This window comes from Homarus americanus, unplaced genomic scaffold (assembly GCF_018991925.1).
Source record: "Homarus americanus isolate GMGI-L3 unplaced genomic scaffold, GMGI_Hamer_2.0 scaffold49339, whole genome shotgun sequence".
NCBI classification, from domain to species: domain Eukaryota; kingdom Metazoa; phylum Arthropoda; class Malacostraca; order Decapoda; family Nephropidae; genus Homarus; species Homarus americanus.
In genome coordinates, this window is record NW_024723387.1 from 357,501 (window position 1) to 382,595 (window position 25,095).

A 25,095-nucleotide genomic window follows, 5' to 3' on the forward strand; every position below is an offset into this window, starting at 1 on the left:
ACAATACTACATTACTTCTGACCTACAAACTCTTTCCTAGACCCTACTACCCCTACCCAAAACCACTACTACAACCCCTACCACAACTACCACACAACCCTACTACAACCCCTACCACATCCCCTACTACAACACCTACAACCCCTACTACAACCCCTACTACCTCTACCCCACCCCCTACACAACCCCTACCACAACCACTACCACAACCTCTACCACAACCCCTACCACAATCCCTACCACAACCATACCACAATCCCTACTACAACCCCTACCACAACCATACTACAACCCTACAACATACCCACTATCCCTACCACTACAAGGTCACAAGCATCTTCAATGTGCAAACTTAATAGGCCGGGTCATTTATGGTCCAGCCCTATTTTATATTTAGGGACTCTCTCTCTCTCTCTCTCTCTCTCTCTCTCTCTCTCTCTCTCTCTCTCTCTCTCTCTCTCTTCTGGTAAAATGTCAGAAGTAGAGTTGAAGCCTTACCGCTCAGGGCTTAAAGGGCATATGTGTACCAGACTTCAATAAAGTTCTTGTGCTCATTTCTGGTTCTACCGAATAGAGAGATAGAGAGAGAGAGAGATAATGAAAGAAGGGAGGTGAAGTGAGACGAGAGGGGAGACAGAGAGAAGCATGAGGGAAGATAGAGAGAGATAGAGGGGAGATACAACCAAGAGATTTCTCCCCTTTCGTTTTGAAATGATAACCATTCTCTCTCTCTCTCTCTCTCTCTCTCTCTCTCTCTCTCTCTCTCTCTCTCTCTCTCAGCAAGGTTGATTTATCACCATCACCGTCACTAACACCACCACCAACACCACCAATAACACCACCACTATCACCACCAACTCATTAATCTCTCTATAAAAACCAGTTGTATTAAGGTGTCATACAGACGTCATTATTCAACCAAAAAATCTTTAAACATTAATCTTGTTTAAGAAGATGAAACCACTGAGCTAAAATATTCCCAGGTCGTCCATCACAGCTGCCGGGCCCAAGTGTCGCGACGCAGAGCAATGAAAAAAAAAAGTTTTCATTTTTGAGAGTTCTGAGAATACCTTTTGAAATGTGTAAATTATATGCATTTTTTTAAGGTAGCAATGTTAATCTTAAAAATCACTTATTATTTTTTATTTATTTTTTTACGTCGGTTCATTAAGAGTTAAATCTAATTTTAGTGAAATTTATTCAGGAAAATTTAATATTTCAGGTTTTGGTGATTTGTCTTGAAGGAAATTCCCTTCAAGACACAACACATACACATATACCGCACACACACACACACACACACACACACACACACACACACACACACCTGGTCTAGATATTAATCATAAAGGCGTTTTTCCTACGTAGCAAATAACACCTCCGTTTCCCATCGCCTCCTCATTCTCCTTCTTTAGTTATTCCTCCTTCCTTTCCTTCCCCTCTCTCCTCCCTTCCTTCCCCCTCATCTTGCCAAACCTGCTCCTGGATGGCACACACTGATGGTCGTTCTCCTGTGAAGATTTCTGAACGCGGAAGAAAAGATTATGTGGTTGTTAGAGTTAAGGGAAAAGAGTGGAGATGCTGATGGTTTAAAGGGTGGTATTCTTGTGGTTTAAGGGGTGGAGCGTTTGGTTTAAGGTTATCTCTCTCTCTCTCTCTCTCTCTCTCTCTCTCTCTCTCGTACTTACAATGGACTTCCTTTGATGATGTCGCGAGAGATTTCAGCAACAAACGAAAGATTTAAAAAAAAATTGTAAACATCAAATGCTCTGTTGAGGACAATTCCCTCTTCAGACAAGGCCCTCTGATGACAAGGCCCTCTGATGACAAGGCCCTCTGATGACAAGGCCCTCTGATGACAAGGCCCTCTGATGACAAGGCCCTCTGATGACAAGGACCTCTCAAGACAAGGACCTCTCAAGACAAGGCCTTCTCCAGACAAGGCCCTCTGATGACAAGGCCCTCTGATGGCAAGGCCCTCTGATGACAAGGCCCTCTCAAGACAAGGACCTCTCAAGACAAGGCCCTCTCAAGACAAGGCCCTCTCTCCGGGACAAGACCCTTTCAGCACAAGGCCCTCTCAAGACAAGGCCCTCTCAAGACAAAGACCTCTCAAGACAAGGCCCTCTTAAGACTAGGCCCTCTTCAGACAAAGCCCTCTCCAGACTAGGCCCTCTCCAGACAAGGCCCTCTCCAGACAAGGTCCTCTCCAGACAAGGCCCTTTCAACACAAGTCCCTTTCAAGACAAGGCCCTCTCCAGACAAGGCCCTCTCCAGACAAGACCCTTTCAACACAAGTCCCTTTCAAGACTAGGCCCTCTTCAGACAGGGACCTCTCAAGACAAGGCCCTCTCAAGACAAGGCCCTCTCCAGACAAGGCCCTTTCAACACAAGTCCCTCTCAAGACAAGACCCTCTCCAGACTAAAGGCCCTCTCAACACCATAGGCCGCCTTGAGTGGTTTAAGCAACAAACAAAAGATATATAAAAAAGATTAACAGATGAAATAGACTAGAATTCCCCTGACGGACACATGAAAGAGATTTTATCCTAGTGAGAGACGGAGAGATGATGGGTGAGAGATGTAATAATGGCAATGGCAATAATAATATCATATATGTATGAGAACATCTCAGACGATCTCTCTCTCTCTCTCTCTCTCTCTCTCTTCCATGGCAGGTAATATAACTAATTCCTTTATTCTCCTTATCTCCTCTCCCTCTTTCTCTCCCTCTTCCAGGACTATGACTACATCTCTTGCCCAGATGAGTTCCCCGTGAGTAATTATTTTATATTATCTGAATGAGTTTTTTTTTTTTGGCTTTTTTTTTGGCTTCTATAAAACTTAATACATATAAGATACATATATAGTGAAACCTCTATTTAACGGACTATATATGAGGGGAGTAGTCCGTTATACAGTGAGACTTCTATTTAACGGACTATATATGAGGGGAATAGTCCGTTATACAGTGAGACTTCTATTTAACGGACTATTTATGAGGGGGGGGGGAGGGGGTAATCCGATATACATGAAAACTCTTATTTAACGGACTTTATGTTGAAAGGCTATTCCGTTATATCAAAGCTGGAGAGAAATATGTATACTGTAAGTGAAATAGGAGACACAGACAGAGAGAGACAGACATACAGACAGACAGACAGAGAGATAGACAGACACAGACACACAGACAGACAGACAGAGAGATAGACAGACATGCATGATTTTATTATACTTCAAATTATCAGTTAATGTTACTGTTGTGCTCGTTGTTGTCCTCTTTCTTGTTGTTTTGTCTTGGATGTGTAGGTATATGTATACTTCCCTGTGTCTATGTACATACTCGTATTTATACATACATACATACATACATACATACATACATACATACATAACCCATTTAAATATCTCAAGACAGACAGAGATTGATAGGTCGTCCATTTAGACAGATTCTCTCCAATTATCTGTCTCAAACTCTCCTGGATTTAGAGATTATTAAAACACTGTAGGGGTTAAGAACTCTCTCTGTGATGTGGTTGATGACGTTCGTGAGTGAATCCGACTTGGTAATCGGATTTCTATGTTATTTATATTATATTGTTTGTTGTGTGTATAAACTCGTGAGACAGTGAGACAGACAGTGAGTAACTTAACAACCAGAGTTAGGTCATCAACCGTAACCATACCTGAATACACCTGAAAGTTGATTAATTAAGGACAGGTAGTTGACAGGGGTTTATTTTGATCCTATACCTGTCGTGTCTCTGACCTGTAGTAGTAGTAGTAGTAGTAGTAGTAATAGTCGTAGTATGTTAAGTTCATCTATCTATCTATTAATCTATCTAATGAAAAAAGAAATTCCTAGACCTCAGCAATGCACTTGTCTGGCATCACTGACTCCAGGTCGTCTCTAATTGGGCTTCCCATCTGTGACGTCATAAATTCTATCATTTGTGGCAGCTGTAATTGGTTTCCTATCTTTGACGTAATATCTGCGGGGGGCTGTCATTAGCCAACCAACCGTGACGTCATGAAATATATCATTCGAGTCAGATATAATAAATATGATTTTTTTTTTATAATAGATCATTTTAGGGAACAAATTACGGTAGAATTTAATTATTGTAACTACAGACAGATAGAAAGAGAAAGAAAGAATAACAGTAAGACAAAAAAAATACCTACTAACGTTTTCTCTTACAGTAAATATTAAAGAAAACTATTTAATGGTAACTCTTTCATTCGTCAAATTATACCCACAACAACACACACTAAAACAAACTTGAATAAATCTCCTTTAGAATACACTAGAACGTTATAAATTACACCACTAATCCGCCTGAGATTTCTTTGGGCATAAAGTAGAGGATTTATAGTTAAATCCCCCTGATTATGGTGTAAAATCCTACTAAATATGAGGGTTTTGTTTTGGGTCCAGCGGGATGAAGCTCTGGGAGATATTCTGTGTTTACGAGTCGTTTTGTGTATGATGACGCACTCGCTGGGGTTAGAGAGAGAGAGAGACTCGTTCCAACAGTTCCAAGTCTCAGGTGTGTTCAAGGACTTTTGATCGTTTGTAAACTCGTCTTTACGCTCTGGAGGTTCAAGTATTGTTGATTTTATGCTCACTGGGCTCTCTCTCTCTCTCTCTCTCTCTCTCTCTCTCTCTCTCCTTAATCACAGCCCAGCAGCGAAATATAATCTTGCCCTCAGAAAAGAATAGGTTTCCCTCCTGAGTTATTTTTTTCCCTTGGTGGAACAAATTAGAAGAAACATTCTGCCGCTTTGGGGGGGCAGGGGGAGGGGCGGGGGGGGTTAAAGTGAAAAGTGTGTTTGGGTTCCTGTCTGGACCTAATTCAGTGTTGTGGGGGTTTTTGTCGTGTGAGGGTGAGGTGTCTGTCTGTCTGTCTGTCTGTCTGTCTGTCTATCTGTTTTTGTGCTTGTCTGTCTGTCTGTATGTATGTATGTTTTTGTGCTTGTCTGTATGTATGTATGTATGTATGTCTGTATGTCTGTTTTTGTGCTTGTCTGTCTGTCTGTCTGTCTGTCTGTCTGTTTTTGTGCTTGTTTATCTGTCTGGATATGTTTTTGTTTTTTCCTTTCTTTCTTCTTGTCTGTCTGTCTTTCTGTCTGTCTCTGTTTACCCGTCACCTTCTCTGCTTCTCTCTCTCTCTCTCTCTCTCTCTCTCTCTCTCTCTCTCTCTCTCTTCACATTATTAAACAAAATCAGTATGAATTAATCACCATCTTAGTCCTTCACCTGTGATCTAATTTGCATATCAATTAACTCACGTCTTGGACACTTCAGGTGCGTCAAAAATTATCGTCTCCTTTATCTTTTATTTAATTAATTTATTTTAGCCTGAGAGTTTGGTCTGATTTATAATTTTGTTGTTGTTTTAGTCGTTGTTTTTGTTGTTATTGTTGCTGTTGTTGTTTGTGTTTTTGTTGTTGTTGTTGTTGTCTATTTATCATTATTATTTCTTATTATTATTACTATTATTATTCATGTATTAATATTATTCATATATTATTATACTACACACGGTTCCATTATCATAACTGGATTAATACTGTTTAATAATATGTCAAGTCTCAATATTAATTATTATATTGGAATTATCTGGAGCTTTGTTTTTTGTTTTCTACTCGTTAATAAAAATAATATATATTTTTTTTCGTTTTTGTGTTATGGATATTAGATTAGATGGAGTGTTTGGTTGTTTGGTTGAGAATATTATTGACGTGGGGGTGATAACGTGTGTGTGTGTGTGGGGGTGATGGCGTGTGTGTGTAGGTGATGGCGTATGTGTGTGGAGGGTGATGGGTGTGTGTGTGTGGGGGATGATATACAAAAGTGGCAATTTTAACTCGAAGGAAAAGCACAAAAACACAGCAATACTGAGTGTGGCTGGACCTGACCTGACCTCACGGCTTCACCTGACCTAACCTGAAGGATGGAGCACACCTGCATTGCCCCAAGCTACTGTCCTGGCCATGTGGCCACACCCGCCCAACCCGCTCCAGCCCAAACGAGCACGAACTGATTGCTACAAGAACAGCACAGTCCCAACCATTGTAAAAATTATCAACACCTAATTATTATATATCATATTTGTATCACTTATGTTACTTGTACATCATTTGTAAATCAAGAGACCCATTCCCCAATTATATAATTGTATATTTTCAGCCTTCCGGCTGCCATGCTTTTTCAATAAACCGTTAATTATTATTATTATTATTATTATTATTACACACACACACACACACACACCCTGCCACGTCGCACGCACTACAATCACCCCTCACATACCATGCAATTCACCTCCCTCTGTCATGCCCTGCGTCTCGGCTCGTTAAGTGAGGGTTCGATCCTCTTGGGGGAGAGGAGGGAGATTATACACATGGTGACATTTTATTACCAGATTTATTATATTAAAAGAATTCCGAGATAATAAGTTAGTCTTGGTTCATCTCTCTCTCTCTCTCTCTCTCTCTCTCTCTCTCTCTCTCTCTCTCTAGCCGAGGTCAGGTCACAGGATAAAATGCCACTTGAATTCGAGTTCCAAGATTTGATCAATAGTCTTCAAACCCCTTAATCTTGAGGTCAAAATCTGGAGGTCAAGCTTTTTTACTTCTTGGTGTAGGTCAGGTCACGCGGGGTCAAGGGGTGTGAAGGTCAGATTAGGATTTGAACGATTTTTTTTTATCTCTTAAAGTTTTGAAATTGGCGTCTGACCGTTGTCACTAAAGGGAAGGTATCTCTCTCTCTCTCTCTCTCTCTCTCTCTCTCTCTCTCTCTCTCTCTCTCTCTCTCTCCACGTATACAATCAATAAATACTTCAACTTGGGAACATCTCTCAGAAGGGTTGGCAGGACTGTAATTTCCCTGGGAATATCGACAAGGTTGGTAGCCCTAACCACGACAGGAATTTGGGAACATTAAACTTATATCGTGTCCCACATTCCCACTCATTCCTGTCATTCCTAGTTTCTGGGAATTTTGGGAACGTGTGTATAAAATTAAATAAGTTGACAGACAGACAGACAGACATCTTATAAAGGATGTTTACGAAGCCTAGGACGAACAAGGACTGAAGTGTTGTGTTATAAGTGATTAATAGTTGAAACTCCAGCCAATCTTTATTATTCCCAGGATGATCAGTTATCTAAATGACAGGGAAGTCTCTCTCTCTCTCTACTACACACAGAACTATACAAGAATTACACAATTTCCCGTTTTCTATAATTATGTAAAAACACGTTAATGACCCAACTATCCAATTATATCTGGGGGAGCTAACGTAATTATATTGTTGTGGGTTAAAGAGGTGTTTTTAAGTATGAATTAATTAAATTTTTATAATTTTGTTGTTAATTAGAGAGTTTAGGGAGATAATATTAACGCGAAATTAATGTCTCTGTTTCAGCGTTCCTTAATTTGTATCGCGAAAATTATGTTCTTTAAATCAATGCTCCTTAGACTGACGCCAAATTAATGTCTCATTTAATATTCGTTCTCAGATCATTAATTAAATGGACAAAATAATTAAATAACTAAATCAATAAATACCAGCTTACATAATCACTAATTATATATCTCAATTATATATTACAAACATTCTCTTCATTATATATCAATTTAATACTATAATAAACTCCCCTATTGTCTATTTTAACCAAACGCTAACTTTATCACCCGTTAAAAAATTAGTCCCTTTAAATCGCGAACTTTATTTCTATCATGTAAACAAACACCGGTAAACCGTCCCTTTAACTCTGTATTGGTAACTAGTTTTGTGGGGTTTAATTACGGCCAAATGGACAGTTTTATTACATTCAGGTTTATTTCGCGTTTCATTACTGTAGTGTGAAATGTATTTTGTATTTTATGAATTAGTATATTACAGTATTATTTAAGTTACCCTAAGGACGTTTTCTTTGTTGATTTTGTAATAGAAAATGGAGGTTCAGAATATAGGAGACTTATCTATCTATCTATCTATCTATCTATCTATCTATCTATTTATCTATCTATCTATCTATCGAATTTATAAGAAACTATATTGTGTTTACGCCATTGGAGAAAAATATATACTATATCTAATTAACATTTTACTGTTATCTTAAATTAATTATGAACTGTTTCTTGTATTGTACCTGCTTATGTACCTGTATCTGTACCTGTGTTTGTACCTGTATCTGTACTTGTGCTTGTTTATGTACTTTTCTGCATCTGTACTTGTACCTGAGGCTTTTTTCTGTACCTGACTGTATCTTTAAATGTACCTATAATATTGCACCTGTGCCTGTATCTGTACCTGTAATTATATCTGGCTTTGTCTGTCTGTCTGTCTGTCTGTCTATCTGTCTGTCTGTCTGTCTGTGAGTGACTGGCACCAAAACACATTCACTTACCACATAACCTTCAGACGGGTATGCAAATCAGTTACCCCCATCCCCTACCACATACCCCCACCCTCCCCCTACCTAATCCACAGTACCCCTCCCCCTCATCTATACCCCCAATCCCTCCCCTACCTAACCCACAGCACCCTCCTCCATATACCCCAATCTCTCCCACTTCCAACCCACAGTACCCTCCCCCTCCCTCCTCTACCTAACTCACAGTACCCCCTCCCTCCCTATACCCCACCTCCCCCTACCAACCTCCACAGTACCCCTCACCCCTCCATATACCCCCACCTAACCCACAGTACCCCCTCCTCCCTATACCCCAATCTCCCCAATACCTAATCCACAGTACCCTCCTATACACCCCCCACCCTCCCTACCCAACCCACACAGTACCCCCTCCCCTATACCCCACCCAGTCCTATCATGTTTCCAGACACAAGGTCTGGTGGCGTCTGCATAGTGCAAGCTATCTCCTCCGACCACACACACACGCACACACACACACACACACACACACACACACACACACACACACACACACACACACACACACACACACACGCACACACACACACACACACAGCATCTATTCTAATGACCCATCTTCCCTCTCTTCTCTTTATCTCCTTCCTTCAGTCCTTTTTCTCTCCCTCTCCTTCCCTCCTTTCCCTCATTTTCCTTCCTTCCTCTCCCTCTTCCTCTCATCACTCCACCTCCACTTCCCCCTCTCATCCGAACACCCCTCATCCGAACACCCCTCATCCGAACATCCCTCATCCGAGGACCCCTCATCCGAACACCCCTCATCCGAACACCCCTCATCCGAACATCCCTCATCCGAGGACCCCTCATCCGAACACCCCTCATCCGAACATCCCTCATCCGAACACCCCTCATCCCCTGTCTTCTCACCACTTCTCCATTACGAACATTTCAGTGTGTTCGATTCAATTTACGAACAGGAATACAAACACTTGAATGGAATCGTTTGTGTTCGATCGTGTTGTCATGGTAACCTCAAAAATAATTATCACGTATTTCTCTGCATTATTCCCGTTGCCATGGTAACCCCAAAAATTAATTAGTACTCACGTGCCCTCTGTAATGTTGTTGTCATGGTAACGTAAATATCTTTCCCCTCAGATTTTGGTTGGCATGGTTACCGCAAGTTACTTAACACCAACTTATAAAGTGTTTTTCTTCCCCAGACTCGACACTTCCGCCACTTGGCCAAGTACACGGTGCTACAAATGGACTCGGAGTAAGTACTTATACAATTTTTATAAGTATAGGGCATGTAAATAGGACTCTTATAAGTAAGTAATTAAGTGCCAAAGAAATTTTACTTAAACCTAAACCAGACAAATACTTAATTAAGTTTTATAAGTAAATGGTATGTAAATGAGGTTAGGTTAGGTTAGGTTAGAATGAATTAAGTTAAGTCAGAGATCAGTAATACATTCATTGAGTCATTTTTAACTCAGAGATAATTTGAAGGTCTCATTACAAGATACCAAAGGTCAGAGGTCAATTAAAAAGTAATTAAAATATATCTTCAGGTGACCTCAATTTTTATACCAACCCAAAGATAAACCTTCAACAATGTACCTGTACTCATTTGCATAAACACTGAGACACGGTATGCAAATTAAGTCATAGTAAATCGTTTCATCTGGGTTTCATTCTCTGCTCTTAATCGAAACAGCCCCTTTAACGCAATTACCTCCATTTAACCTGAGAAGACTTAGTGTGATTGGGTAGTTAACACCAATAGGGACGTTCTGTTAATCACCAATTACAGACAAACAATCGTTCCATTTACACAAAGTTGGGATCATTGGAGCCCTGAATAGGTTTGTTTACGTCAGGCTGTGTGGGGGGTGGGGGAGGAGGGGTGGGGGGAGGAGGGGGTGGGGAGGAGGGGTGGGGAGGTGGGGGAGGTGTGTGAGGGGAGGAGGGGATGGGGAGGGTGGATGGGGTAAAGGGGTGTAGGGGGGGGTGGAGGGGAAATGCAGGGGGGGTGGAAGGAATGGGGAGAGGAGGTGTAGAGAGAGGGCATGGTTCCATGTCCTGTGTCTTAATGAAGGGTCTTGGTTATTAAGGCCGGGGAGATAATGGGAATTAGTGTGTGTGTGAGTGTGTGTGTGAGTGTGTTGAGTGTGTTGAGTGTGAGTGTGTTGAGTGTGTGAGTGTGTGTGTTGATATGATGTCATTTTTGCTGTGTTGACTCACCTACACTGCCACCTAACTAGATATTGATATCGATTTTTGACACGTGAAGAAGAGAGAGAGAGAGAGAGAGAGAGAGAGAGAGAGAGAGAGAGAGAGAGAGAGAGAGAGAGAGAGAGAGAGAGAGAGAGAGAGAGAGAGAGAGAGAGAGATCGTGCAAACTACAAGCAGAAAAACAATTAAAATCTCCCTGTCAACATTCAAGAGTGATGTGGATGGATGGATGGGTGGATGGATGGATGGATGGATGGATGGATGAACGATAGGGGGTGGGGGATAGATAGACAGAGGAAGGGAGTAAGCAAGCGGTGGGTGGAGGAGGTGTACTGCGCATGCGTCGCCCGGGTAAGTGTGTGTAAGTAAACAAGAACATGAGTCATGCCTGTACACACACACACGCACACACACACACACACACACACACACACACACACACACACTGTTAACCTTCCCATCTGGTATCTCGACCGAACAGCTAAACTAACATATCCGTCTATATCTGTGTGTTTGTTTTTGTGTATGTATGTATGTATGTATGTATGTATGTATGTATGTATGTATGTATGTATGTATGTACGTATGACTATAGTTAAACCAACAAGCTTACTTTAGGTGGTTTAACTCATACTAATCGTGTATAATTCCTTTAATATTTATGTTAAAACTGGTTTATTATCAAGGGTTTTTCGAGGGGTTTTTGGGAATATTTAAATAAATACCTTAGGTTAGGTTAAGTTAAGTTAGGTTAGGTTAGGTTAGGTTAGGTTAGGTTAGGTTAGGTTACGCTATGTTACGTTACGTCGCGTTCCGTTGCATTAGACATTATGTTGTGTTACATTATGTTACATTATGTTAGGTTAGGTTAGGTTAGGTTTCGTTTCGTTACGCTACGTTACTTTACGTTACGTTAGAGATTATCGTAAGTAACAAACCCGCCTAGGAGCTTCTGAGTCTCTGCCAGATAGTACAGTCACACCCTATGCAAATTTATTATGTAACGCGACTGTATCCCTTGACTGTAATGGCGGCGAGTGTGGGCAGCTGTTGGTGGTACACATTCTGTATTTTAACTGTAACAGATATTGTATTTATGTTCCTAGACCATTAATATTGTATCTCTCTCTCCTCTCTCAAATTAAGTGAACCAATTAGGATAAACCTACACGTCTCCACTTTAGGGCAAACACCATTAACTAGGGTGCCTGTAAGGGTCCGAACGAGGGCTAAGGGTTACAGAAGATTTATGCCAGTGTGTGTGTGTGTGTGTGTGGGTATATGTGTGTGTGTGTGTGTGTGTGTGTGTGTGTGTGTGTGTGGGTGGGTGGGTGGGTGGGAAGGAGAAGGAAAGTGAGGAGGGAGGGGAAAGAATGTTTGGGAAAGAGGGGAAAAAGACCAGAAGAGAGGGATAGGGGAAAAAGTTATCAGAGAGACGAAAGAGAAGAGAGAGAGAGAGAGAGAGAGAGAGAGAGGGGGGGGAGAGAGAGAGGAGGAGATTTGTTGAGTGGTAGAAGTGGTTTGGGAGAGAGAATGGGGAAGGAGAGTGTGAGAGGGATTGGAATGGGAAATAGTTTGGAGAGGGTGAGAGGAGGAAAGAATTCACAGCAGGAAATGAAAGAGGGAGAGAGAAAGAGAGAAGAGGGAGAGATAAAGGGGAATTAAAGTGCAATTAGACAGATAAATAGATAACCAGACAGACAGATGTAAGGACAGACAGACAGACAGACAGACAGAAAGACACCAGGCTGACCCCGTCCCTAGCCAATCACAACAGATGACCTCTCAGATAGAGCAATTTAAGTCTTGTATGGGGGGTCAGAAGAGGTCAAATCGACTCTGACCTTTTGACCTCTAGTGGGTATAAGAGGTCACGGTGTGTCTTTAGTGTGACCTCGGATCTGTTTTAATTTTTTTTTGCTTTTTCTTCAGTAAATAAAGACAGACAGACAGACAGACAGACAGACAGACAGACAGACAGACAGACAGACACACAGGGAGACAGCCATCTAGCCACCTCCCCATTCATTCATTTAACCAATCAGCCAAACAGAACAGTAAACCAATCACCCACCCAGTCAACCAGTCAACCAGTCAACCAACCAATCAGTTAAGCAATCACGTAACAGCCAGTGAGTCAACTATCCAAACTATCAGTCAGTCAGTCTGTCTTTAACCAGTCACCCAATCATTCAGTCAACCATTTAGCCATTCATTCAATCAGACAGTCAGTTAACCAGTCATGTCAGTCAGTCAGTCCACCAATCAGTATTCAGACAGCCTTCAACAGTGTGGACCACTATTCCGGGCATCACAACAAAGCCTTCCCTTCCGACATTTATAGCTCATATATATAGGTTCTGATCCCATAAACTTTTTAGATGAAGACAAAGTGGTGGCGTCAGCGAGGCTCTATCAGGGTAGGAAGGATCCGAGTGTTTACAGTGACCGTATAGGAGGATCACACACACATATACACACACACACACACACACACACACACACACACACACACACACACACACACACACACACATAAGGATTCATCAAGGAGAGGGGAAGGGAAGGATCCTATTGTTTCTACGATCGTATAGGAGGATTGTATTCTGTTTCGTTTCTATATTGTGATCGTCATTTGTTTTTCAATTCGCTTATAGTTCTGTTTCATGGTGTTTATGTTATTTGTTTTGGTTTTTTTTTAGTTTTTGTCAATGAATAAATATAACTAGCAAAGTCTCTCTCTCTCTCTTTCTCTCTCTCAGTAAATATTAACAGTACAAAGAGATAGAGAGAGAAAGAGAGAGAGATAGGGACAATAACAGAGAACAGCTGCAATGTTTTGATGCTTTCGTGATGAGGTGGGCGAGGAGACGTTGCCATGGTGACCGCTGTGAGGGCTGAGGGGAGAGTGGAGAGGGGAGGGGAGGGGAGGGGAGATGAGGAGGAGATGGGCGAGAGGTTAGCTAGAGGAAGAAGAGATGGATGAGTTGGTTGGGGAGGGATAGAGGAATGGGGATTGAGGGAAGGAAGGAGAGAAGGAGGGAAGGAAGATATTGAGGGAGGGAAGACGGTGTTTGGGGAGGAAGGAAGAGTGATGAGGGGAAAGGAATATCTATCTATCTGTCTATCTATCTATCTATCTATCTATCTATCTATCTATCTATCTATCTTCCTTCCGCATTCTCCCTTTCAAACTCAACCAGCCAGAGATAGCCTTCCTACTCTCTCTCTCTCTCTCTCTCTCTCTCCCATCTAACACGCACACCTCGCTCACCTTAAACTCCTAATTAGCTAATGAATCTCTCAGGTGTCGCCCGTCACACCTGAGCCGTGAGTCGTCAGGGTGAGTTACGGCCACACCTGTAGTGACATGTGTCTGCAGGTGTATCGTCTTCACTTCCTCATATAAAGACGAGACAAATATATTACACCTGTTTGTATGGTGGTGTGTGTGTGTGTGTGTGTGTGTGTGTGTGTGTGTGTGTGTGTGTGTGTGTGTGTGTGTGTGTGTGTGTGTGTGTGTGTGTGTGTGTGTGGTCAGCATGTTCGCCTCACAAGTTAGTGGACCCGGGCTCGATCCTCGGTCAGGGTGAAACTATGGGCAGGTTTCTTTACGCCATTTGCCTCTGTCTACCCAGCAGTAATTGGGAACCTGGATGTTAAATGATTTGTGGATCGTGTTTCGGGGTAATGGTTAGCCAGTGCAGTTGGCGAGTTGTCCGGTCTTCTCGGACTGTTCCTTGACACTGGGACATGCAGCTCGATAGCTCAGGGTGTAGTTGTTGTGTTGGTGGCAGCTTCTACACCTTAAACAAATTCACGCCTAGGTGGCCCTTGGGCGGCCATCCTCGTACACGAGAGGCAACCATTATATTAATTAAATTAATTAATTTAGTGTGTGTGTGTGTGTGTGTGTGTGTGTGTGTGTGTGTGTGTGTGTTTCTCTGTCTCAAGATCTCGGCCAGACAGGCTTAACGTGTCGCTCTCACTGTACTAATTACATATTTCCTCCTCCCTCCCTTCCCTTCCTTCCTTCCTCCTTCCTCCTCCCTTCCTCCCCTTCGTTAATTAAGTGGACTCTTCTCTGCTTCCCTCCAGTGGAAAGGGGAAAATACGTATTCCCTCCACTGATTAAGTAGGTGTTTATCTCGCCCCTCCAGTGGTAGGACACCGGTCACAAGTTCCCTCTATTGATTAAATAATCCCTCCTTTACTACCCTCCACTGTAAAGGGTAAGATTATGAGTTCCCTCCATGAGATATATAAGACTATCCTTCCCTCCGCTATGAAGGAGAGATCGTGTATTCCCTCCAGTAACCTAACCAGCTTCCCTTCACTTCCCTCCACTAGAGAAGAGAGACCTTGTTGCCCCTCCACTACTAACTAAACAACTCTCTCTGAACATAATCAAGCTCAGCTGACACAATCTTGTTCTCTTAATTAGTCAACAGTCCTTCTACTACGCTTCCTGCTCGCATTAACTCCTCTTCCTGATCTTCCTCCTCCTCTTCCTCCTTTACAAACTAACTCCCACCCTTCCTCCTCTCTCTCCTACTCAAGATACTAACTCCTGTTCCTCCTATAGACACGTGGTATCGGTGACGCCCTTCCCGTCCAAGGAGGGTCACCCGGAGCTCCAACACGTGGTATGGGTGCCTGGGGCCGCCGCTTCTCTCGTCATGGTCCACGAGAACGACATCTACGTTAAAGAGTCGCCAACCTCACCTGTCGTCTCACGCCTCACTACTACAGGAGAACGACACAAGGTCTTTAATGGCGTCACGGATTATCTTTACAGAGGTGAGTGTGTTGAGTGTGAGTGTGTGTGTGTGTGTGTGTGTGTGTGTGTGTGTGTGTGTGTGTGTGTGTCTTTTTCAAATAATACATCTGGAAATTTATTAAGTAATGTATTTAACTCTAAGACTAATGTATGAAGATGTATTTCATAATAAATATATAATATTGTATGAGAATTTATCCATATATTTTATTTTATTTATCGTATGAATGTTTCACCTCACTCTTGGCTCGTCTAATCTCACTCACAGGTTAATTAATCTCTCATTTTTCATCTCATCTCAGCACTTAACTAATTTCAGTCCATGTCTCAGCTAATCTCACCTCTAATCTCACCTAAAGAAATATCAAACCTCATCTCACTTTTGTACTCAACCCACCACGTATGTACTCAACTCATCTCCCCACTTCATCTATGTACTCATTATCTCTGTACTCAACTGCCCCCCCCCCCTCCGTCACCCTCCAGAGTACGTGTTACACTCGGTATCGGCAGTGTGGGCTAGCGAGGAGGGTAACAGATTGTGTTACGCTTCCTTCAACGACTCAGGTGTACGGGAGGCCAAAATACCTGTGTATACCGACAAATATGCTACCATTAATCAAGTCAGGTACCCCAAGGTGAGTGTATCAGGTGTTATGGTGGGTGTAGGTGAGTGTATCAGGTGTTGTGGTGAGTGTAGGTGAGTGTATCAGGTGTTGTGGTGGTGTAGGTGAGTGTATCAGGTGTTGTGGTGGGTGTAGGTGAGTGTATCAGGTGTTGTGGTGGGTGTAGGTGTATCAGGCCAGTGTGTGGTGTAGAGTGTAGTGTGTATTGATGTGGTGGTGTGGGTGAGTGTATCAGGTGTTGTGGTGGTGTGGGTGAGTGTATCAGGGTTGTGGTGGGTGTGGGTGAGTGTATGTGGTGTGGTGTGGGTGGGTGTATCAGGTGTTGTGGTGGTGTAGGTGAGTGTATCAGGTGTTGTGGGTGGGTGTGGGTGGAGTGTATCAGGTGTTGTGGTGGGTGTGGGTGAGTGTATCAGGTGTTGTGGTGGGTGTGGGTGAGTGTATCAGGTGTTGTGGTGGGGTGTAGGTGAGTGTATCAGGTGTTGTGGTGGTGTGTTGTGGTGGTGTGGTGAGTGTATCAGGTGTTATGGTGGGTGTGGGTGGTGTATCCAGGTGTTATGGTGGGTGTAGGTGTGTAGTGGTGTGGTGGTGTATAGGTGTTTGTGTGTAGTGTATCAGGTGTTGTGGGGTGTAGGTGAGTGTATCAGGTGTTGTGGTGGTGTAGGTGAGTGTATCAGGTGATGTGGTGGTGTAGGTGAGTGTATCAGGTGGTGTGGTGGGTGTAGGTGAGTGTATCAGGTGTTGGTGGGTGTAGGTGAGTGTATCAGGTGTTATGGTGGGTGTGGTGAGTGTATCAGGTGTTGTGTGTGTAGGTGAGTGTATCAGGTGTTGTGGTGGTGTGGTGAGTGTATCAGGTGTGTGGGTGTGTGGGTGGTGGGTGAGTGTATCAGGTGTTGTGGTGGTGTAGGTGAGTGTATCAGGTGTTGTGGTGGGTGAGGTGAGTGTATCAGGTGATGTGGTGGTGTAGGTGAGTGTATCAGGTGTTGTGGTGGGTGTGGGTGAGTGTATCAGGTGTTGTGGTGGGTGTAGGTGGTGTATGGTGGGTGTAGGTGAGTGTCAGGTGTTGGGTGGTGTAGGTGAGTGTATCAGGTGTTGGTGGTGGGTGTAGGTGGTGTATGTGGTGGGGTGTAGGTGAGTGTATCAGGTGTGTGTGGGTGTGGGTGTATCAGGTGTTGTGGTGTGTGTGGTATGTGGTGGGTGGGTGAGTGTATCAGGTGTTGTGGTGGGTGTGGTGAGTGTATCAGGTGTTGTGGTGTGAGTGTCAGGTGAGTGTATCAGTGTTGGTGGTGTAGGTGAGTGTATCAGGTGTTGTGGTGGTGTGGTGGTGTATGAGTAGGTGAGTGTATCAGGTGTTGTGGTGGGTGGGTGTAGGGTGTGGTGGAGTGTATCAGGTGTTGTGGTGGTGTGGGTGAGTGTATCAGGTGTTGTGGTGGTGTGGGAGTGTATCAGGTGTTGTGGTGGTGTGGGTCAGGTGTATCCTTGGGTGCAGGGTGGGTGTAGGTGGAGTGTATCAGGTGTTGTGGTGGTGTAGGTGAGTGTATCAGGTGTTGTGGTGGTGTGGGTGAGTGTATCAGGTGTTGTGGTGGTGTAGGTGGTGTACAGGTGTTTGGTGGGTGGTGTAGGTGAGTGTATCAGTGGGTGGTGAGTGTGTTGTGGTGGGGTGAGTGAGTGTATCAGGTGTTGTGGTGGTGTGGGTGAGTGTATCAGGTGTTGTGGTGTGGGTGTGAGTGTATCAGGTGTGTGGTGTGGTGTAGGTGAGTGTATCAGGTGTTGTGGTGGTGTAGGTGAGTGTATCAGGTGTTGTGGTGGTGTAGGTGAGTGTATCAGGTGTTGTGGTGGTGTGGGTGAGTGTATCAGGTGTTGTGTGGTGTAGGTGTGTATCAGGTGTTGTGGTGGTGGTGATCAGGTGTTGTGGTGGGGTGTGGGTGGAGTGTATCAGGTGTGTGTGGTGGTGTGGTGGTGTAGTGTATCAGGTGTTGTGGTGGGTGTGGGTGAGTGTATCAGGTGTTGGTGGGTGGAGTGTATCAGGTGTTGTGGTAGGTGTGTGGTGGTGTGGTGGTGGGTGGGGTGGTGTATCAGGTGTTGTGGTGGTGTGGGTGAGTGTATCAGGTGTTGTGGTAGGTGTGGGTGGGTGTATCAGGTGTTGTGGTGGTGTGGGTGAGTGTATCAGGTGTTGTGGTGGTGTGGTGTATCAGGTGTTGTGTGTGTACTCAGGTGTTGTGGTGGGTGTGGTGAGTGTATCAGGTGTTGTGGTGGGTGTGGTGAGTGTATCAGGTGTTGTGGTGGGTGTGGTGAGTGTATCAGGTGTTGTGGTGGGTGTAGTGTATCAGGTGTTGTGGTGGGTGTAGGTGAGTGTATCAGGTGTTATGGTGGGTGTAGGTGAGTGTATCAGGTGTTGTGGTGGTGTAGGTGAGTGTATCAGGTGTTGTGGTGGGTGTAGGTGAGTGTATCAGGTGTTGTGGTGGGTGAAGTTAATTAGGTGGCTTAAAGGTGTGTATTTCTCTCTCTTCCCTCACAGGTAGACACAAACAACCCGGTAGCGACGCTGTGGGTGGTAGAGTTGGGTCAGTCGCCGCCCGCACCCAGAGACCTGAAGCCGCCCACGCGAGTTAGAGACCAGTCAGTGGGCGTGTGGTTTGTTCCTCCCCCGACCAGTGTCTTGTTGTTGTGATTGTGACTGTGTTGTGCTGGTTATCGATGACGTCAGAGGGAGTAGACGTTGCTCATTGGTCAGCATGTATGGTGGAGGATCAATGACGTCTGGGTTTCTTAGGTGTAGACGATGCTCATTGGTCAGCATGTATGGTGGAGGATCAATGACGTCTGGGTTTCATAGGTGTAGACGATGTTCATTGGTCAGCATGTAAGGTGGAGGATCAGTGACGTCAGGGTCTTAGAAGAGTAGATGATGCTCATTGGTCAGCATGCGAGGTGGAAGACCAATGACGTCAGGGAGTAAGTAGAATATGCTCATTGGTCAGCATGCAAGCTGGAGGACCAGTGAAGTTAGGATTAGCTAGAAGTATACTGTAAACGATAATCATTGGCCAGCATGTAAGGTGGAGAGCCAATGACACTAGACTTTGGAGACAGTGACGATTATCATTGGTCAATAGCACCATGGTGGTATAATAACTTTTAATAAAGTTTTATAACAATTATATATATATTTTTTTATTATTGTTATTTTTTTGTCTGTGAGAGGAAGAGGGGTAGGAGGAGGGCGAGTAGGAGGAGGGCGAGTAGGAGGAGAACGAGTAGGAGGAGGGCGAGTAGGAGCATGAGGAGGAGACCAGGCTAATGCAAGGTGTGGTTTGAAACATTGGTGCAATTCTAAGCTTTATTTAATGATCGGTTCGAAAGTCATTGTAGTAACACCCCCTCCCCCTCCCTCTCCCCTTCCCACTCCCTCTCCCCTTCCCCTTCTCCCCTTTAAGTAAGTACATGTCTTCCCTTCCTCACCTTGCCGTGGTTTGTGATGGTTGGAGGTCGTGGTTGGGTGGTGTGGAAAGGTCGCTGTCTTGGTTGGGTTGGGTTAGGTTAGGTTGGGAGCTTTTTGGATTGGAAACTATTTGGACCTATTAGGGCTTAACCTATTAGAGCTGGGTCCTATTACGATTGGGGCGGTGGGGCCCATTAGAATCTGAGGCCTATTAGAACTTAAGACATATTAGAAACCGAGTCCCATTAGAAGTTGGGGGCCCATTAGAAGTTGGGGCCCCATTAGAAGTTGGGGCCCATTAGAAGTTGGGGGCCCATTAGAAGTTGGGGGCCCATTAGAAGTTGGGGGCCTATTAGATGTCATAACTTGGTTGGTGTGTCAGTCACTCAGTCTTGTGCTCCCTCCCCATCCCTCCCTCCCTCCCTTCCTTCCTTCCTTCCTTCCTTCCTCCCTCCCTCCCTTCCTTCCTTCCTTCCTTCCTTCCTTCCTTCCTTCCTTCCTTCCTTCCTTCCTCCCTTCCTCCCTCCCTCCCCTCTACAACTAATTTGGGGAATTAATTGAACTTATAAATGAATAAATATAATTAATTACATTTTATATCTTATGTAATAGTGAATTAGAGTCAAAATAAGTAGGTGGTGAAAGTATTAGATTACCTAAACAAGTGAAAGTAAATTAGAAAGTTTAGAGTAAAAAGTAGTTGTTTCTTATGTTACTTTAAGGTAGTATTGTACTGTAATAGCTACAAGTAGTTAATTACGAAGCTTTATAGCGATATGTATTAGTGAAAGTGATTTAGAAAGTTAGAAACAGTGGGTAAATGAGAGCAGTGCTGTATTGTGTAGTTTAATGTAATTCTTTCGCTGTATTAGTCTACTGTAACAGCCAAGAGGAGTAAAGGGTTCAAGGGATAAAGAAGAAGCAAGAAGGAAAAGAATAAAGAGGAGGGAGGTATAAAACGTAACAAATTCTCCTCCTTGACCTGTAACATGCTGGACCTGTAACCTGCTGGACCTGTAACCTGCCTGACACAGAGGATGGTCTAGGGGTATCCTGAGGACCCTGAGGTACTAACATGGTCCTCAGATCTCCTATAGAGATCCTCTATTTCATGGGGGTGGTCCTGGGGTACTGACAGGCTCCTAGAGTGGTCCTGGGGTACTGACAGGCTCCTAGAGTGGTCCTGGGGTACTGACAGGCTCCTAGAGTGGTCCTGGGGTACTGACAGGCTTCTAGAGTGGTCCTGGGGTACTGACAGGCTCCTAGAGTGGTCCTGGGGTACTGACAGGCTCCTAGAGTGGTCCTGGGGTACTGACAGGCTCCTAGAGTGGTCCTGGGGTACTGACAGGCTCCTAGAGTGGTCCTGGGGTACTGACAGGCTTCTAGAGTGGTCCTGGGGTACTGACAGGCTCCTAGAGTGGTCCTGGGGTACTGACAGGGACCTGGGGGTGGTCCTGAAGTGGTACTGGGGTACTGACATGTCTCCACCACCTTCAGGGACTACTACTTCACCGGGGTGTCGTGGGTGGACGCGGACACAGTGGCGGTGGTGTGGAGAAACAGAGCTCAGAACGTGAGTGTGGTCACCGCCTGCACCGAACCCATGTGGTTCTGTGAAGAGGTGGGTGATTTACTGTACCTAGACACACACACACACACACACACACACACACACACACACACACACACATACACACACACACACACACACACACACACACACACACACACACACACACACACACACATACACACACACACACACACACACATACACACACACACACACACACACACACACACACATACATACACACACACACACACACACACACACACACACACACACACACACACACACACACAATCACAGTCATATCTCAGACGTACAACTTCAGCCTGCGTTAATAATGTCCCTCTACTCTCCCTTCTTCTCTCACCTATCTCTCACAGCTCTACGTGGAGGAGAGTGGCCCGAGACGATGGGCGACGGTGGAAAAAGTTCCTCTCTTCGCTATGAACGGCACCGCCTTCGTCAGCGTGGCGCCCTTGGTAGATAGCACGTCGGGAACCTATCCACACATCCACCAGGGCAGCACCGGCACCGTTCACACCATCCCCGTTACCTTCGGCACCTACACCGTGTTCTCCGTCGTCGGCTGGGACACTGAGAACCACCACGTGTAAGTGACGAGCTTAGAGGAGGACCTGCCTGAAGGAGGAAGTCTCTTAGTCTGATGGGGTCGAGTTTTTGCTTCTGAGTTACAAATAGGGAAATCTTACACCATATCATACTGATGTCTCTCTCTCTCTCTCTCTCTCTCTCACACCACGCCCTCCTTCCCTCAGGTACTACGTGGCCAACACAGAGACGGAAGTGGCGGAGCGACACCTGTGGAGAGTGACAGATGTGACCTCACCTACGCCCCGCCAGCAGGAGTGTCTCACCTGCCACCTTAACTACACCACCCCACCTTGTCGTCACTTCACCCCCTACATGGGTCCTGACAACTTCTACGAGGTGAGACATGTGGCTGTAAAAATGTCTACCTGGTTTATGGTTACCTTGTTCATCTAGACATGTGACTTTTAAATGTCTGTTTGTGAGACTTGGTATAGATCTTAACTCCTGATGGGGGTCAAGTTTTAGCTCCTGTTGGGGGGTCAAGTTTTAGCTCCTGTTGGGGGGTCAAGTTTTAACTCCTGATGGGGGGTCAAGTTTTAGCTCTTAAGGGGGACGGTTGTTTAAAGTCAATGAGGTAATAAATGCGGTTTATTTGTCTCTATAACATACGAAAGAAGGAGAAAGAGAGGAGAAGGAGAAGGGAAGATAAACAGGAGGAGGAGGGAAGAGAGACAGGAGAGAATAAGATGGACAGAAGAAGATAGAGGAAGGTAGATACAAACATTTAACCATCTATATTTACTGTCTCCTGTCCACCACCTCCCTCTTCCATCCATCTATCCTCTTTCATCTGCTGTCTCCTTCCTTCCTTCTATCCTCCCATCTCTTTCCTTCCTTCCTTCCTTCTATCCTCTCATCTCCTTCCTTCCTTCCTTCTATCCTCTCATCTCCTTCCTTCCTTCCTTCCTTCCTTCCCTCCTTCCTTCCTTCCTTCTATCCTCTCATCTCCTTCCTTCCTTCTCTCCACCTCCATCACCTTTATACTCCATCAAGAAAGGAAATTACGCCATCACTTTGGATATAATACGAGACGGGGAGAAGGCAGTATAACAGGTTCTTCCCCCGAGAGTGGTCGTCATTAAGGGTGTTATGCTCGTACGTAAGGCTGTAAACATAGCACTTACGGCTGAGGGAGAACAATGGTCTAAGTGCCTTTGACTGGCTTTCCTTGAGTAACTCTATTGTTTTGTTACTTATCTCTCTCTCTCTCTCTCTCTCTCTCTCTCTCTCTCTCTCTCTCTCTCTCTCTCTCTCTCTCTCGCTCACCCTCCAATTCCATTTACCCCCCCAGGTGGTCCTTCAGTGTGAGGGTCCAGGTGTTCCTCATACGATGTTATACTCGATAGTGGACGAGGAGGTGCTGCTTTACATACACAACAACACGCACCTGCAGCGCCTCAGTCTGGAGATGGCTTGGCCGCAGCGTAAAGACTACAGAGTCAAGCTGGATGGTGGCTTCGTTGCCCAGGTGAGTTCTGAAGCGTGTGTGTGTGTGGGGGGGGGGCAGGGGTGCAGGGGGGTTTAAGTGGGTTTTTCTTCGTATGTTTTATTTATTTATTAAAGGTTTTGTTCGTTTCTCCTTCTTCAGGTACGTCTGAGCATCCCGCCGGAGTTCACGGAGGAGGAGGCGTTCATCTACCCGGTGATGGTACAGGTGGGCGGTGTACCTGGCGAGCAGCGCGTCAACCATAAGTGGCATGTTGACTGGACCACTTACCTCGCCTCTAACAAGTACGTTCTTCTTATTATTATTATTATTTTTTTTTCCTTCTCCCTCGTCTTCTTCGTCTTCATCTCCTCTTCCTTCTTCTTGCTCTCCTCTTCCTTCTTCTCCTCCTCTTCCTTCTTCTCCTCCTCTTCCTTCTTCTTCTCCTCTTCCTTCTTCTTCTTCTTGTTCTTGTTCTTGTTCTTCCTATTCTTCTTCTTCTCATTGTTGTTGTTGTTGTTATTGTTATTTGTTCTTCTCCTCTTCCTTCTTCTTCTTCTTCTCCGTCCTTACCTGTATATCATTAACCTGTAGAAGGAAGTCGTCTTTGGGTGTCCTTGGGTTGTTTTGGTATAATATTCAGTCACTTCTGTACAGGTATGTCTTCCATCACCTGTAAATTACCTGTAGAAGGAGTCTTGTTAAGGTTACCACTTGATCATTCTGGTGTAACTCTCTCTCTCTCTCTCTCCCCATCCCTCCCCTCTCACTCTCTCTCTCTCTCTCTCTCTCTCTCTAACCCCGGCCCTCTCCTACAGATCCTGGGTGGCCATGGAAGTGGATGTGAGAGGGGCGTCGAGCCAGGATCTAGGACTCATGTACAAGCCGGCCTGGAGACTCGGCGAGGTGGAAGTCACAGACCATGTGGCTGTGGTCAAGTGAGTGCCTTTATTGTTTAGTGTTTGTATAAGTAAGTCCTTCCTACTTTAGTGTTTGTTTAAGTAAGTCCTTCCTACTTTAGTGTTTGTATAAGTAAGTCCTTCCTACTTTAGTGTTTGTATAAGTAAGTCCTTCCTACTTTAGTGTTTGTATAAGTAAGTCCTTCCTACTTTAGTGTTTGTTTAAGTAAGTCCTTCCTACTTTAGTGTTTGTTTAAGTTCTTTTGGCGTTTGCATATTTCTCCCTTGTTTGTTTGGTTTGTTGTCACGTAAGCCCCTCCTTGTCTGTCTGTCTATCTCTCCCCCTTTGTCTTGTTTGTTTGTTATTGTTTGTGTTTGTTTACTGTTTATTACGCGTGTCTATTATTTTTTTATCTTTTAATACAGTTGATTATTAATATTCTGCTTATCACTCTTTAGTGTGTGTGTGTGTGTGTGTGTGTGTGTGTGGTCAGGTCACTTAAGTTCGCAGGTATAATTAGGTAAGATTATCCCTGAACACTTGATCAGTTAAGTAAATCAGTGTCGTTTTAGTTCAGATACGGTTACTGTTGACCAGGAGAGCCAATTCAGGTTAACTCAGGTCACCTCAGGTCAAGAGAGGTCATTTCAGTACAATCAAAGTCACTTCAGTTCACTTAAGGTCATGTCAGGTTAAGTCAGGTCAAGAGAGGTCATTTCAGTACAATCAAAGTTACTTCAGTTCACTTAAGGTCATGTCAGGTCACTCCAGGTCACCTTAAGTCACCTCCTTTCCACAGATCACTACTGGAGAAGTTGGAGTTCTTGGACGGGTCACGGGTGGCGGCCTTCGGGTGGGGTCACAGCGGGTACAACACCGCCCGACTACTGGCGCAGGACACTGATAAAGTGTTCGCCTGCGCCGCCGTTGTCAACCCCATCACTGACTGGTCCCTCTACTGTGAGTTAATAATGAGAACTACTGCTTAACTCTGTCTGTTTTAGGTTATTCTACTGATAGTCTCCTTAACTAAACCTAAGCTAATTTAACTAGCCCTAACCTAACTTAATGTACCGTAATCTAACTTAACCAAAC

At 44.5% G+C, this 25,095-nt stretch overlaps 1 protein-coding gene across 8 annotated transcripts in view; it reads left to right on the top strand.

Moving 5' to 3' along the window:
* LOC121863433 (inactive dipeptidyl peptidase 10-like) overlaps window positions 1-25,095 on the top strand; it is a 107,098-nt gene that overhangs the window by 79,723 nt on the left and 2,280 nt on the right. For 6 of the 8 annotated variants that reach the window (XR_006088388.1, XR_006088387.1, XR_006088390.1 and 3 more), the window contains 12 exons: window positions 2,740-2,775; window positions 9,630-9,682; window positions 15,230-15,444; window positions 15,911-16,062; window positions 18,566-18,681; window positions 20,987-21,110; window positions 21,443-21,672; window positions 21,839-22,010; window positions 22,966-23,142; window positions 23,263-23,405; window positions 23,919-24,038; window positions 24,800-24,960. Coding sequence is in view for 1 of the 8 variants with exons in the window: in XM_042362094.1 (XP_042218028.1) it covers window positions 2,740-2,775; window positions 9,630-9,682; window positions 15,230-15,444; window positions 15,911-16,062; window positions 18,566-18,681; window positions 20,987-21,110; window positions 21,443-21,672; window positions 21,839-22,010; window positions 22,966-23,142; window positions 23,263-23,405; window positions 23,919-24,038; window positions 24,800-24,960 (1,699 nt within the window). In the remaining 7 variants the exon portion in view is untranslated. The remainder of the gene's footprint in view (window positions 1-2,739; window positions 2,776-9,629; window positions 9,683-15,229; window positions 15,445-15,910; window positions 16,063-18,565; window positions 18,682-20,986; window positions 21,111-21,442; window positions 21,673-21,838; window positions 22,011-22,965; window positions 23,143-23,262; window positions 23,406-23,918; window positions 24,039-24,799; window positions 24,961-25,095) is intronic. The other 2 variants (XR_006088391.1, XR_006088392.1) reach the window with 2 other exon arrangements.